The sequence below is a fragment of the Xyrauchen texanus genome, chromosome 15, assembly GCF_025860055.1.
Source record: "Xyrauchen texanus isolate HMW12.3.18 chromosome 15, RBS_HiC_50CHRs, whole genome shotgun sequence".
In the NCBI taxonomy this organism is placed as follows: Eukaryota; Metazoa; Chordata; class Actinopteri; order Cypriniformes; family Catostomidae; genus Xyrauchen; species Xyrauchen texanus.
Window position 1 is genome coordinate 12,895,890 of NC_068290.1, and position 16,467 is coordinate 12,912,356.

Below are 16,467 nucleotides of genomic sequence, written 5' to 3' on the forward strand. Positions count from 1 at the left end.
GTTGGGTGCACAGATCCAGGATCAACAATGTTCAATTTTCATCCAATAGCGTGTCGCTAATGAACTGGAGAGCTGATCCCACATCTACCTTTAGAGATACAGCCGGACACAGCTATTTCATTGTTGATATGTAATAACAAAACAAGCGGCTCGTTTATGTAAATCTTTATATATTGTATCATTTGTTAGATTTAACGTATTATTGGTAGAAACATTTATCTTACCTTTGTCAAAATGTAGAATGTCTTTTTAAATAAGCTGAGAAAAAATACCAGTCTGTTGATCAGTTAACAGCGCGTCAGGTAAACAACTGTTTTATTTATTTATTATTAAATTAGTGCTGTAAACACACCCGGCACGCCGCTATTTGTGACATATAACATTTTTAATTGGTAGTTTAGGTCGGGAAAGAATGTAAATAATGTGAGTTTTTGGGATCTTATAGCGAGTATGGCTAACAGATATGATGCAACATTTTATGTCTCATGAAACTGTGTATGATGAGAAGAAGATTGTATACAGAAGACACAACTCTAAACTATACTATAAATTTGCATTAGTTAAGTACTGTATATATTAGCAATCATTTGTTGTAAAGCATTCTAATTACATTATCTATCTATCGTAATATATATATATATATATATATATATATATATATATATATATATATATATATATATATATTACGATAGATAGACAGAAATTAAATCCAGTACAGATTACAGAATACATGTTGTGAAATGTTATTTGTAACGTATTCCGTTAGATTCTTCAGCTCTGGTAGATTTCTTCACTTGTTTTGACTAAAAAAACTGCCATTACAGTAAGACAAAACACACATGTTAAAAATACATTCTCTGAAAAACCTAAATATCTTAAGATCAATCAAATTGATCTTGTTTTAAGAATTTAGATATTTATACAGGAAAACAATACAAAAATTATTATCAATAATCGATTTTTGCCCTAATATCAAAGCTCTTACTAGAAAAAAATAAATTATGATCCAATGTGTATTTTCTTGATAAAAAAATATGATCGTGCCTGTAAAATATCTAGAAATAGCATTTTAGCTTAGTGTAAAGTGGAATATATATTTTAGTTTATTTCTATTTCTTCTGCTCCAAACTTACTCAAATGTACTTCTGTCTGCTCGTATGAAATGTAACACATCATAAGAAAGTGTTTCACTGCTGTTCAAATGCACTTTGGATCTTCATCATTTGTATGTATAAATGTTTTCCATCTGAAAGGACTAAATATTAAATGAAACAAATGACAATAAAATGCAAAGTAATCTCTTTAGAAAATCAAAATACTTTTTTAATGTAACTGTATTCTAAATACCAATGATTTAAATTGTAACTCTAGTGGAATACAGTTACTTATATTTTGTATTTTAAATACGTAATCCCATTACATGTATTTCGTTACTCCCCAAACCTATATATATATATACATATCAATCTGTTTTGAGATTTTGTCTATCTGTATGTTTTGTCAATAATAGGTAGAGATTTGTCTTTGGGACAACCATCTCTGATTCGGCGAGATGGGGAATCAGCTGGCTGGAATTGCTCCATCACAAATTCTTTCAGTGGACAGTTACTTCTCTGACATTCATGATTATGAGTATGACAAAAGTCTGGGCAGTACAAGGTTTTTCAAAGTGGCCCGGGCGAAACATCGAGAGGGTTTAGTGGTGGTTAAGGTCTTTGCAATCCAGGACCCATCACTGCCCCTGACCAGCTATAAACAAGAGCTGGAAGAGCTGAAAATCAGACTGCACTCCTGTCAGAACTGTTTGCCCTTTCAAAAAGCCACACTTACTGAGAAAGCAGCCATTCTTTTTCGACAGTATGTTCGCGATAACTTGTATGACCGTATCAGTACACGGCCATTTCTTAACAATGTGGAGAAGAAGTGGATTGCCTTCCAGCTCCTCAATGCCGTGGATCAGGCCCATAAATCTGGTGTACGTCATGGCGACATTAAAACAGAGAATGTCATGGTAACAAGCTGGAACTGGGTGCTGCTCACAGACTTTGCTAGTTTTAAACCCACATACTTACCTGAGGATAACCCTGCAGATTTCAACTATTTCTTTGACACGTCCAGAAGGAGAACATGCTATATTGCTCCAGAGAGATTTGTGGATGGCAGCATGTTTGCCACAGAAAGTGACCAGACAACTCCACTTGTGGATCTGTCTAGCAATAGCCAAAGAACCAGGGGAGAGCTTAAACAGCCCATGGATATCTTCTCAGCTGGTATCTATAACTTTCATCATTCCCAGTTTGCTTATTTGTTTCTGTGAAGATATCAGACCAATGTTTTTTCTTTTCTTTTTTAGGATGTGTAATTGCAGAGCTGTTCACAGAGGGGGTTCCACTCTTCGATCTCTCTCAGCTATTGGCTTATCGCAAAGGACATTTCCAAACCGAACAAGTGCTGATGAAAATTGAGGATTGCAGCATTAGAGAACTGGTAAAGTTTCTATTCATCCCTTTTACAAATGATAGATGTATTGTATTGTATAGAGGCCGATGAATTTATTTTTTTATGACAGATACAATACTGAATATTTTATTGTTTATTTTTCCATTAATCGATATGAAGAATAATATATTTTTTATTACATCAGAATGATAACTAAATAATGAGTCAATTGTAACAATAAAAACATAATATGCAATATGAATATTTTAATAATAATATAAATTATTACAATAATAATAGTTGACAAGCGGTCAAATATGACAAAGTGGAATATTTCCAATTAGGGATTTACAACAAGAATTTGCTATTTATACTGTATGCAGAACTTATATTAAGGAAAATATAACTGATTAATTAGATACGTTTTAATATCAGTGTCAAAAATATACACTCACTGAGCAGTTTATTTTATAGGAACACATGTACTCCTACTTAATCATGCAATTATCTAATCAGCCAATCGTGTGGCAGCAGTGCAGTGCATAAAATCAAGCAGATACAGCTCAAAAGCTTCAGTTAATGTTCACATCAACCATCAGAATTTCTGACAGAAACGCAACAGTAACAGAAAATCCAGCAGAATAGCATCTCCGAATGCACAACACGTCGAACCTTGAGGCAGATGTGCTACAACGGCAGAAGACCACGTGAGGCACTTTATTAGGACCATAGTGTTCCAAATGAAGTGCTCAGTGAGTGTAGATGTATCCTTCAACTTGATTATCTCTAGTATGATACTAAAAAAACAATTCAATTAAATTTCCATAGGTGGCTCAGATGGTGCAGCGAGAGCCAGAAAAGCGCCTGACAGCTGAAGAATACCTCAAACAGCAGCGAGGCAAAGCATTCCCAGAAATCTTCTACACCTTCCTGCAGCCCTACATGGCCCAGTTTGCTAAGGAGACCTTCCAATCTGCTGACGAACGGGTGCTGGTGATCCGAAAGAACCTGGAGAACATCCTCAATAACCTGTGCAGTGGCGGGCAGGGAGGGAAAGCTGAAAAACAGGAGAAGGCATCTCAAGAACTTGATTTTTCGAAGGACCACGGGCTGGTGGTGCTAGTGTCAGTGATAACATCCTGTCTGCAGACGCTGCGCTTTTGTGACTCCAAGCTGGCAGCGCTGGAGCTGATTCTTCATCTGGCGGGCCGTTTGAATGTGGAGATTCTTCTGGATAGGATCACACCATACTTGCTGCACTTCTGCAATGACTTAATGCCACGCGTCAGGGCAGAGGCCGTGCGCACACTGACTAAAGTGCTGGCACTGGTCAAGGAAGTTCCTCGTAATGATGTCAACATCTATCCAGAATACATCTTACCTGGGATTGCGCACCTGGCGCAGGATGAGGCCACAATTGTTAGGCTTGCTTATGCAGGTATTCTAGTGCTACAAAACCCTCAAAAATAATGTCTAATAGTGTCTAATCGGTCGGCTTTTTAAATATAGATATATATATATATTTATTTTATTAAAGGCAACATGAAATCAAAATAATTCTATATACTTTCTTAATGCACGTTCTCGGTCTTGTTGTGTACAATTCAGGTGCATGAGCAACATGTGAAAACTTGCTCCGCCTCTTAAACGACTTTTCTTTTTGGCTGATGTCACCAATTCCTCATATTTTAAGACTTCTATGCAGTTTTGTGCTGTATTTATGTATTATATGGACATATATTGATAATAAATAAAAACATTTCTCTGTCTTTCTCTATAGAGAACATCGCCCACTTGGCTGAGACAGCGCTGCGTTTTCTTGAGCTGGTCCAGGAGAATAATTTGAGCTCTGAACAAGACCTAAACGGAGAAGACACAGAGGAAACTCTTCACCCAAATGAAAACTATGATTCAGGTAAATGCTGGTGTACTTTAATGGTACTCTTTAAGGAAAGTTTATTTATCCATAAGGATCCCCCTTTGTACTATATTAATAATCAGTTTGAATGGAAAGAGTCTAGTGCTGTCTTTAAAATACTGTGGATTTGATCCATCTCTTGTCCAAAGAGCTGCAGGCCTTGCATGAGATGGTACAACAGAAGGTGGTGACTTTGCTCAGCGACCCTGAGAATATTGTCAAACAGACGCTGATGGAGAATGGCATTACTCGCCTCTGCGTGTTCTTTGGCCGACAGAAAGCCAACGATGTACTTCTTTCCCATATGATCACCTTCCTCAATGACAAGAATGACTGGCACCTCCGTGGAGCTTTCTTCGACAGTATAGTGGGTAAGATGCACCACAATGTTCCTACAATTTTATATGGTTACATCTATTTAATGCTTACTGCAAAACTTATAGATAATGTCAAGTTGCTTTATATAATTTCAGACATTTTCTCACAGCATTTTCTCATAACCACATTTTCTCCTCCCTGTAGGTGTAGCTGCATATGTTGGCTGGCAGAGTTCTTCCATACTGAAGCCTCTTCTGCAGCAAGGCCTGAGTGATGCTGAGGAGTTTGTCATTTATAAAGCTCTCAATGCTCTCACTTGCATGTGTCAGCTGGGGCTACTGCAGAAACCTCACATCTATGAGTTTGTCAGTGACATTGGTGAGAGAAATAATCTATTCTTATATGTCAATGTATTATGTACTCTAAAATATTGTGTATAATATAATGAGATTTTTATCATCCCATAGCTCCTTTCTTGTGTCACCCCAATCTCTGGATCCGCTATGGAGCCGTGGGTTTCATCACTGTGGTTGCTCAGCACCTGAACATTGCTGACGTTTACTGCAAACTCATGCCACACCTCAACTCCTTCATCACCCAGCCTATTATACAGGTTAGGTCACAAGTCTGAATCTCAGCATTCTGTATGGTCTAGTCCATTACAGTAGCAATAATTCATTCAAATACATGTCAAGATGCATACTATGTTTACTACATGTTTATACTGTGTATAATACAGAGGCTAATTGGGAGTATATTCTGCCTACACCCTGCATACATTGACCATCTGCTTTCCCAAGTACTCAATACTTAATATGAGGAATCTAAATCGTAGTGTTGCAAGAAATGTGTTGATTAAGGTTTTATGGTTAAAGTACCTTTTACTAAGTGATGTTGTTTATCTTTGGGCAGATTGATAAAGAGATTGTGTTGCTCAGTGTGCTGAAGGAACCAGTAAGTCGCTCCATCTTTGACTACGCACTGCGCTCTAAAGACATTGGTAGCCTCTTTAGACACCTGCTGCTGCGGCAAAAGAAACGCAACGGCTCCATTCCAGAATGCCCTATTCCAGAGGATCCTGCAATCGCCCAGCTGCTTAAGAAACTGCTCTCACAGGTCAGAAAACGTGTACATTTAGAAAATATTTACGCTAAGCTAAGCTTAGCTAAAGCTAAGTTTTAGCTTTCTCGCACAACAAAGGCACTACTGTATGGAAGCCCATTTCCCCCACATCGTTCATGTTTATGTTATGTTTAAGTCTTTTGAGATAAAAAGTCAAAATTAATAAGAAAAAAGTCATAATTTAGCATGAGATGCTAAATCATAATTAAAAAGTCCAAATTTCAAGATAAAAGGTCAAAATTATGAGATGCTTAGTCATAATTGTTTAGATAAAAAGTCACACTTATGAGATAAAAAAGTAATGATTATGTGATTAAAAGTCATAATTATGAGATAAAAAGTCATCTCATAATTATGATTTAGTATCTCATAATTATGACTTATAATAAATCATAATAATGATTTTAAGGTATAATTTTGAGATACTAAATCATAATTATGAGATATTAAATCATAATTATGAGATGACTTGATCTGAAATTGATGTCTTTTTATCTCAAAATGTTGAATTAGTATCTCATGACTTTGTATATGATAATTTTGACATATCTAAGCACTTTGACATTTTCTGTGTGCCTTTCCCCCCAACTTTGAACACCTACTAGGGCATCTTTTATAAAAGTAATTCTCATCTTATCTGCTGTACAGCACAAAATTATTTACACAAATGACTTGTTCTTGGATTGGCATCCTTTGTTGTTCCTGGAACAACATTCTCACCAGCCTATCATCAGCCCTAACCCTTATATCAAAGGTCAGTGATTGGTTGCTAGGAATGTTGTTCCAAAAGTTCATCCAGGAACATGTCATGACGTCATCGTACAAACATGCTTTTACTTTATATGTCAGCCTTTAACACGGGGATCTCTTCCAGGGAATGACAGAGGCTGAGGAAGACAAGCTTTTGGCTCTGAAAGACTTCATGCTCAAGTCCAACAAGGCTAAAGCAAATATTGTGGACCAGAGCCACATGAATGATGGAGCTCAAAGTGGAGTCATCGAACTCGGTACACTGGGCATCACTGGCCGACAGGTGGACCTGATTAAACCCAAGCAGGAGTTAGAAGACAAGAGAGGTGGGCAACATGCATTTGTGTAATCAAAAAGTCTTTATTTTACCCCCACTGTACTGCAATTGAAAATATAAATGCTTCTCATTTTATTGGTTCGCCATTTAATTTAAAGTATAATTTTTTTGTATTTGTTTACAGACTTCATCACTACTGCCTCTGGTATATTGTTTAGGTTTTAAGCAGCTCTGTTTGAAGTTACACTTACAGTTTGACTAACTTAGAGTTATTGTGTTGTCATAACTGAGAATTCACTATAACAGGCAGATCTGAATTACTGTAGATAGATGCACTTGGAGTTATGCATGTTAACTCCAAGTCTTATGTAGTCTTTTAATATTTTTTGTTGTACCAGAGTTATTACAAATTCCTTTTGGAGTGTATGACTGCTGGAGACTGAATTATTCATTCACAAAAAGGATACATTTACATTTATGCATTTGGCAGACACTTTTATCCAAAGCGACTTACAGTGCACTTATTACAGGGACAATCCCCCTGGAGTTAAGTGTCTTGCTCAAGGACACAATGGTGGTGGCTGTGGGGCTCGAACCAGTGACCTTCTGATTAACAGATATGTGCTTTAGACCACTACACCACCACCACTCCATGCATCCGAAATCGTCAGCAGCTGATTTTCTGCCTTGCTCCCCTATCAGTTAATGGCTTAACTGGCAGCGTTTTGGAAGGAATGGAACTGTTAAGGCAACTGGTCTCAGAACAGTTTAAAAAGCACCTTATTTTCATCCTACCTCCATATATAGCCTCCTAAAGCCCCATTTTCCAGTTTTCGGGCACAGCCATAGAGTCATAGATTTTCTAGTAGATGTCATTCTGTGACCAGACCTTTCAAGCTCTAAAAATCATATAACGGCAGCATAAAAGTAATCTATATGATTCCAGTTGTTAAATCTATGTCTTCAGAACAATATGATAGGTGTGGGTATATTTATATTATACTATATTTAAGTCCTTTTTACTATACATCTCCACTTTCACTTTCTGAAATTGAAAGTGGTAATTTATAGTAAAAAGATAATTGAAATATTGATCTTTTTCTCTCACAATGTGATTGCATAGTCTCTGAAGACATATATTAAATCACTGGAGTCGTATGGATTACTTTTATGCTGCCTTTATTTGATTTTTGGAGCTTCAAAGTCTGGCCTCCATTCACTTACATTGAAAGGACCAACAGAGCTGAGATATTTTTCTAAAAATATTAATTTGTGTTTAGCAGAAGAAATAAAGTCAAACACATCTGTGATGGCAGTAAATGATGTGAGAATTGTCATTTTTAGGTGAACTATCCCTTTAAGTACTTTGTGTCCTTGCACTGACTAAATTAATCACCTGATTTCTTTCCATGTGTCAGCCCGCATGTTAACATCTAACAGAGAACTGACCGTTTTAGTAACCCAAACATGCATGTGTTCTTAAGTCTTTTGTGCCACTTTTAAAAAAAAATCTGTTTTGTTTCTCTCATGCCAGCTCGCAAACATACGAAACAGGACTCCAACTTGAATGAAGAGTGGAAGAGCATGTTCGGTTCTTTGGATCCTCCCAGTTCAGCACAGACTCCGTCGACGGTACCTAATGTTCTAGTTCCTAGAGGTGGTGGGGTGCCCAACGGAACTCTGGGCGGAGAGGCACTGCGATCTGAGAGTTCCTCACTGCCTCATAACCTCCCTCATGTTCCATCCTCAGCCCAGGTCGACCGCTGAGCCGACAGTGTGCTATTCATCCCTCTCTTACTTTACCTTGCGCTCTCTCATTCTTCTTTCCTCCACTTCTACCATTCTTTTTTCATTCTGTCTTCATAAACAGTGTCCCCTCATTCATGTGTTCAACACATTTGATTGTGTGCATTGTCTGTGTTGCAGCTTTGTGTGCTGAAAAAGTTAAATCAATAGTGATTAGAAGGGGTCATATCATACCAATATTATTTGTATTACAATATTTTTTTTCCATTAGCTCCACTTATAATATTGAAGACAAATGTTAGTTTTAAATGGCAATTTTCACACCCTCTTACAGAGCCTTATAATTAAATAGATATTTTGTTGCTGTTATTCCTGTGAAAAACTCCCCCTTTACATGCTGAACGAGCAACAGCCCTAAATCATTTTTGCAACTCAGTTTCAATAAATGCTATTTTTAACTGGAAGGAATTATTGAGTTCTGAAAATTACAATGTGTTTTCATACTGCATCAAGCTCTTTTTATTTTAAAAGATCAAGGGCAATTTGATTCTTCATGATATGACCCCTTTAAAGCTTTGCAACATTTCAGTCATATTTACGCAGACATACATAGAGTATTTAATTTTTCACTGATTATGTGTGTTAGTATGTCCTTCATCAACAATAGTGACTATGATCTTCTGGACTTTTACCTTAAACCACTCCCCATTGTTCTCCACCTACTGCAGGTGCCTGAGGGCGGAGCAGTGCAGCCCAGGAAAACCACCGCACTCCCAAATATTCAGGTGGTACAGTCCCTAACCGGAGTGTCCACGTACCAGCGGCGCATCACCACATGCAAGGCAGAGCTGCAGCAGCTGGTTCAGCAGAAGAGAGAGCAATGCTCTGCGGAGCGTATGGCCAAGCAAATGATGGAAAGTGCAGAGTGGGAGAGCAGGCCTCCACTGCCAGGTACAGCTGTCATATATCAACTCTCTTGTTAAATGATGGGGTTGTCCAGTGTGTGCTTACGAAATCTTGTACTGAAGCCAGTAACTGCAACTAATCTTTTTTTAATGCTGGATAGTAGGTTTGATCTGTGTGAACTTGGCTGATTGAATACATTACTTAGTATTATTTTATTGCTGTCTCTTAAATTTCTGGCTTCTGTCACATATTAGTGATTCACTAGGGCATTTTCTCTATGGTAACTGTTTTATTGCAGGGTGGCATCCAAAAGGTCTTCTGGTTGCCCATCTCCATGAGCACAAATCTGCAGTAAACCGGATTCGAGTGTCTGATGAGCATTCAATCTTTGCTACTTGCTCCAATGATGGAACTGTAAAGATCTGGGACAGCCAAAAAATGGAGGGTAAAACAACCACCACAAGGTATCTGTCATGCATAGTCAGTTTTGACATTTAAATGAAAGATTTGACTGTATTTATCTAAATTGTTTTGGTAGCTTTTTTGGTAGCTGTGTTTCGCTTTCACAAGAAATGGTATGTTGACTCTAAATACCACACGATTTTGCTTGATTTCAGATCTGTACTGACATATTCTCGGATTGGAGGCCATGTGAAAACGCTGACCTTCTGTCAGGGGTCACATTACCTTGCTGTCGCATCAGACAATGGTTCCATCCAGCTTCTTGCAGTTGAGGCAAACAAGCCACCCAAATCGCCCAAAGTTCAGCCCTGTCAGACTAAGTATGTGCAAATACTTAAAGGGATAGTTCCCCCCAAAAGTTTTATTCTCTTTAATGGATTAAACCACTGAAATCATATGGATTACTTTTATAATGCCTTTATATGCTTTTTGGACCTTCAACGTTTTGGCCACCATTCACTTGCATTGTGTGGACCTATAGAGCTGAGATATTCATCTACAAAGTGTTCACATCTGGGATGGCATGAGGGTGAATAAATGATGAGAGAATTTAAATTTTTGAGTTATCTGTCCCTTTAAATACTTTCAATAACGACATCCTGAAAATTCCAGACCTACCAACCTGTACGCATTTTGTGTAGCGGGTACACATTTTGACCTCAAAGTACGCTGGTACGATTTGTCACTCTAAACTACGCAAAAACCTGGTGACGCCTGTGTGCACGCGCAGTACTCAAATCAAGCAACAGCAAAAGAAGAGTTCGACCAATCATAGTGCTGGGTTCATTCCCCAAATAGCAATCGGGTATGATTGACAAATGTGCCTATCATTAATAAGAGACTGCAAATCGACAGCAACACAAAATCCTGTTCGATCCCCCCTTCCACTCCTGCTGTCTTACTGATTTCTTAAGCAAGGACAGTACAGTACAGTACAGTAGTCACTGTACTTCTAACTCCTTAAGGTAAACGGGTTGTGGTGGATGTGGAAAGTTGAAATATTTAATTGAGTTAACTTAATCCTCTGGAGTCGACGTGTCGGATTAATTTAAAATACTCCATCATTCATGGTCACTCATATAAGAGGAAGACAAAATTCAGCCACATAAATTATAAAATGCTCAAGTAATGCTGAACAATAAATCTAAATAAAATTGAAATCGCTATATGGCTTAGTGATTATGCAAGTGCTGTGATTTAAATATTTTGAGGTGCCGTGTGTTCCAGAGTGAAGAGTTCCAGAATTGTTCGGGCGCGTGTTCTGTGCTCACACACGTGGTGTTTTTCCGTCTCAGAGAGGCTCATTTCACTGCTGCTCCACACAAACTGTGTGAGTTTGTGCCACTTATTACGTTAACCTCTAAAATACTCCCTTAACAGGGATAGCACAAAGGTGTGTGATGAGTGCAGACCTGCTAACCTTTGGAAAATATTTAACATTAATAACGTTATCCTAACGCTACGTAATTTGTATGCTAGCTTGCTTGTTCACCTGGGGCCGGTCGCACCAACTTTGCGCAAGTTACAACTTAACCTAGTTGTGGCGTAAATGGGCACTAAGTCACAATTTATGCACTACTAAATATTTGAGCGTTGCACCATTAAATTAGGTAGGACCCTGTATATAAACTAAATATTTACGGAGGCCTCAGACCAGGAGTAACTGATGGAATAAAAAAGCAGACTCATTTAATAACATCAATGAACTCATGTTTTCACATTAGCCATCAAAGAGCTTCAGGAAATAATTTAGCTATCTAGGAAGGCCTACATTTCTAGATATTTGTTATTTGAATAGGCTATATTTTCCTATTTCAGGATGTGTGACTATATAGCTGATTTAGTTTTTAAACAAAATGTAAATCCTGAACTCAAACTTGGGTTTTACTCATATCTCATTGACAGTGTTTTATATCACAACTTAATTGTTTTTAATTATTATTATAATTAGTTTTACATATGTAGATTAGGGATGTGTGAGACTAGTCGACTAAATGGTACAGCTGCTGCTAGTCGACATTGGAAATAATAGTCGACTAGTCTGTTAATATTGAATTCACATAAAAATGTTATTTACACATTGTGTTATATTGTTTTTATCATTACTTAAAAAATAATTATTAACACAATTATTTAATAAGCGTTTATCTGGAGGAAGATTTCATGCATCTCTCTTTCACTCGCAGTGTGCACAGAACAATGTCCTGATGAGCAAAACATGGTATGTTATCAAACCCTGTGCCCCGTCACACTGATGGTACTAAAAAAAAATGTCCAAGGTTGGCAGGTCTGAAATTCGTGTCCTTTTACTGTAGAAATCAGTTTTTAGAAAGAAAAGACAATCTCGTGCAGTTCATTGTTGGTGAATGTTTAGACTCTCCATCAGTCAGGTCAGTGAGGTACTGGTACTCTTTCAGGTTTTTAGATCCGAAGGATGAGGGCTGTGTGGTGGATATACATCACTTTAACTCAGGGGCACAGACGGTGCTGGCCTATGCCACTGTGAATGGCTTCTTGGTGGGTTGGGACCTTCGCAGCAACAGCAACGCTTGGACCCTACGCCACGACCTGCGTCTGGGCCTCATCACTTCCTTTGCTGTGGATATGCACCAGTGTTGGCTGTGTGTGGGTAAGCAAACATCATAGTTTATTTTGGATCATGTTTTGTCAAGGTGTTAACACAATAGAGTGCAACAATCTGGTTCCGGAAGTAAAAATCCCATACATTTTTTTCCACTGCTTAATTGATTTCCAACGATAAATTATAAACCTTTAAAGACAGACCTACCTTGAGTTCAGAGGTTGTTCATCGTTGGTGTATGCTTCTGTTCAAGTCATCCGTCTGGATTATTTTGCCGTCATTGTTTAAAAATCGTGTTTGACAGCAGAATGCATGGTAAACAACTACAATACCCATGGCCCAGCAGAGAAAGCTTCACCAATTAGAGAACCGTGGCCAACGAAGCCTGAGATACGTACCACAGAGCAACCGACCACTCCCATGAGGCACTGTAAATGACATAATCAAGTTAAATATTTTGCAATAAACGTAAACCAAGTTGTTTCTACTTGTAATCAACAACTTAAAATTAATCGTTTTATATATTTCCATCAGGTTTTTTTTTTCAATTACATTATTTGCAATGCTTCATGGGCTTGTTGTCCATGCCCTCATGAAAGATGGTAAGTACACAGTCTTGTACCTTTGTCTTTGTGCTTCAAAACAAAGTTTGCGATGTTGTGATTTACTTCAGGAGCTGGTTGGTTTGGTTCATGGCTTACAAATCTTTGATGAAGGATTTTCTAAAAAGTCTATGGGAAAAATACTTCCGGAACCCAAACGGCTGAATAAGTGGGCGGTCACTGTTGCACTCTAATGCTATTTGAAAGTAATGCAGAAATTTGGTTAATTGGATTGAATCCAAATTCAAAATGGATTGAAAAAAATATTAAACTGATGATTTTTTTGCCCCATTACTGACATTCAGGCACAAGCAATGGCACAATGGCTTGCTGGGATATGCGGTTCCAGCTACCAATATCCAACCACTCCCACCCAGCCAGAGCCCGAATCAGACGCCTGCTGATGCATCCACTCTATCAGTCCTCTGTAATTGCAGGTTAGAGACTTTCCCAGTTTTAAACACACAATCTTTAAATACTTTTGTTTGAAAATATCATTTTTACAGGTTGGATAGTGATTTAAACATGCAGTCTTTCCCTTGATAAGATACATTTTTCCCATGATAAGGACTGTATACAGAATATATTCATGTTTTTTCTCATTCTCCTCAGCTGTCCAAGGTAACAATGAGGTGTCCATGTGGGACATGGAGACAGGGGACAGGAAGTTCACCCTTTGGGCCAGCTCTGCACCCCCACTTTCAGAGATGCAGGTATGTTTTTACCCTCTCCATAGCAAAGCACATTTTCTATAATGAGTAGAATCAAGGAGAGTTATCAACTCTGGAATCTGTTGTCTTCTACAGCCATCTCCTCACAGTGTACACGGGATATACTGCAGCCCTGCTGATGGCAACCCCCTCTTACTCACAGCTGGATCTGACATGAGAATCAGGTGTGGTTTGTTAGTGAGCTCATAAAAACTTACTTGTTTTCTCTCAAAATTCACATAGTTAAGTGATAATGTTTTGTTACCCAAAGTTATAAGCAGACCCATACAAAATAGAGTGAACTCTGCAGAAAGTTTCACACAAGTCGACTCAGAATCGGATTGCCCATCATTTATAAAATTGTACAAATTCACCTCCTCTTATGTTTTACTTTATTAATTATTTTGGCTATTTTAATTATGCTTTCAGCCCCCAAAACGTATGTAATACTCTCAACTCTGTTAAACACATTTTGCCATGTTTCATCCATTGAGCACAATATCCCCTTAAATCAGTACAGAATTTATACTGAAGACTGTAGATTATATCTGGGCCTAGTTATGTCAAATACAGTACTGTAGTGCACATGCAAAAGTACAGTATGAAACATGCTTTAAATTTCACTGTGTTATGAATGAAATCTACAGGTTTTGGGACCTGGCTTACCCCGAGAGGTCTTACATTGTCGCAGGTGGTGCCAATGACTCTCTTCACTGCCCTTCTGTGTTCTACAACCGTAAGATCATAGAAGGAACAGAAGTTGTGCAGGTATGGGGCTCATCTGATTGACTGTTCATCTTATATTGCACATTGGTATATTTAGATGACCATCATCCATTCCTGTCCCTCTTTAACCTCTCTAGGAGATTCACAGTAAGCAGAAGAGTGGATCCACAGAGGACACACCTCGCCGTGGCCCGGAATCCCTCCCGGTGGGTCACCATGATATCATTACTGATATTGCTACTTTTCAGACAACCCAGGGCTTTATAGTCACTTCCTCTAGAGATGGTATTGTCAAAGTGTGGAAGTGAGAGATATACTGTACCAAGATGGTATAACACCTTTGTATGGATGTCCAAACAAGTGCAATGTAATTTTAAATAATGCTAATTAATATAATAAAGTCTAATGAGATCCATCTAAATCATCAAGTGGATAAAACAGTGTTAGCTAACAGTTTTTGCGTGAATAGTTCGCTTTATGTTTTTTGGTGTGCAACTGCGTAATGTGAATATTAAGGTCAATTTAGCCAAAATGCATAAAAAAGGACATTGCCACTGATATTATATATATGCATACATACACAGATCATTATAGATCAGTGGACATTGCATAGCTAAAACATGTTTATAGTGTTTGTCATGTTCTTACAGGCACATAGTAATTACACTTATTAGTGGTGTTTCTGCACAACTAATGTAAGCATGTGTAGGTGTGCTTTTGGCTTGATACCCGAGTGAGAGACATCTGAACAATAGAGCTGAAACATGCAATGTAATCATTGTTATAGTCATGGATATTACTGAATAAAGATCAGTTAATATAATGCCTACTGTGTGTGGTTAATTTTGTTGAATAACTTATGTTGAATAATCCACTTTTCTATTTTTTGTATCTATCTCTTTTTAAACATAAGCTACACACAAGATACAAATAAAAAATGTATTTTCTCTGAGACATGAGTCTAAATAGATGCACAATTTACATAATTTCAGTAATGCATCTAAATGACAATAGTCACATCATATTGTTCATGTGTTACACTTGCTATAGTTTATTTCTATGTTCTTTTTCCCTCAAATAGCAATGTCAAATGTAAATCAAGTCAATCACTGAAACAAAAGTAATATAAAATAATAGCCATTGAAGTGTTAGGAATATTGCTATTAATTCTGAAGTCAATACAGAAAAATGAATATATTATTGTACTACCCCATAAAGTACTGTGTGCATTAAAGTCACCACACCACTCTATTTTATGATTTCCATTCCCTCCAATATTTTCTAATGTATCCTTACTTAACCTGTCACATGATTATAAAAATGAATTATTCTAATACTCCGTGATCCTTCCCAAATTTCCACCACCACTACCTCTTGTTCCCCATTTACCTCAACAATACCTTGTTTAATAAATGTTTCTGCCCCACCACCATTTCCTTTATGACTATTTCTTCTAATTGTATTGTATCCATGCATTAAAAAATGTAATTGTGGTTTTAGGCATGTTTCTTTCAAGATCATTTTCTTGGTTTGTTATGAGTTTCTTGAATTCTTGTCCATTGGCAATTAAACTTCTTGCGTTCCATTGCAAGATTGTAATCACCATTATGAACCACCACATGCTGTCTGACTATTTACTGTCTGACTGTTTGCATCTTAAGCCTTTCATTTATCATATCTACATTAACATCCTCTAATTCCAAGTACTTTTCAGCAGCTCTGATAATGATTTACATTCTTTCTGTCCTACTTTCGGTTTGGGCAGAACAATTCACCACTTCTGCCATGAATGACACTTTATCTTCAATCACTTCTTTCTCTTTACTTTGTTCTTGCAGCTTAACTTTTTGTTTTGAAATTGTTGCCTTAGCTTCTATTACTTTGGTTGTACGTTTTACCTTCTTGAG

The 16,467-nt window shown here is 37.5% G+C and overlaps 2 protein-coding genes across 4 annotated transcripts in view; one reads left to right on the forward strand and one right to left on the reverse strand.

Annotated features, from left to right (window-relative positions):
• Window positions 1-16,467, reverse strand: part of LOC127655666 (SH3 domain-binding protein 5-like) — a 263,875-nt gene that overhangs the window by 196,218 nt on the left and 51,190 nt on the right. The window lies entirely within an intron of this gene.
• pik3r4 (phosphoinositide-3-kinase, regulatory subunit 4) lies at window positions 104-15,350 on the forward strand. Of its 3 annotated transcripts, XM_052143565.1 has the most exons (21): window positions 104-302; window positions 1,514-2,273; window positions 2,357-2,490; window positions 3,271-3,880; window positions 4,223-4,357; window positions 4,510-4,731; window positions 4,883-5,056; window positions 5,146-5,291; window positions 5,591-5,794; window positions 6,675-6,876; window positions 7,012-7,032; window positions 8,362-8,459; window positions 9,302-9,524; window positions 9,778-9,943; window positions 10,097-10,261; window positions 12,359-12,570; window positions 13,430-13,561; window positions 13,737-13,837; window positions 13,931-14,019; window positions 14,482-14,602; window positions 14,698-15,350. In XM_052143565.1, exons 2-21 carry the CDS (start codon window positions 1,556-1,558, stop codon window positions 14,866-14,868), a joined length of 4,044 nt encoding a protein of 1,347 aa, XP_051999525.1. In that variant the 5' UTR covers window positions 104-302; window positions 1,514-1,555; the 3' UTR covers window positions 14,869-15,350. The 3 variants fall into 3 exon arrangements, with proteins under 3 accessions (XP_051999525.1, XP_051999524.1, XP_051999526.1); XM_052143564.1 differs by lacking the exon at window positions 7,012-7,032 and having other exon boundaries at window positions 8,362-8,582; XM_052143566.1 differs by lacking the exon at window positions 7,012-7,032.

What these genes read in the sequence shown, in the direction of transcription:
- pik3r4 (XM_052143564.1), top strand. Translation starts at nt 1,556, where the DNA reads ATGGGGAATCAGCTGGCTGGAATTGCTCCATCACAAATTCTTTCAGTG. An exon ending in ATTGCAGCATTAGAGAACTG is followed by an intron (nt 2,491 to 3,270) that starts GTAAAGTTTCTA and finishes AAATTTCCATAG; the next exon opens with GTGGCTCAGATGGTGCAGCG. An exon ending in GAGCAGGCCTCCACTGCCAG is followed by an intron (nt 9,525 to 9,777) that starts GTACAGCTGTCA and finishes GTTTTATTGCAG; the next exon opens with GGTGGCATCCAAAAGGTCTT.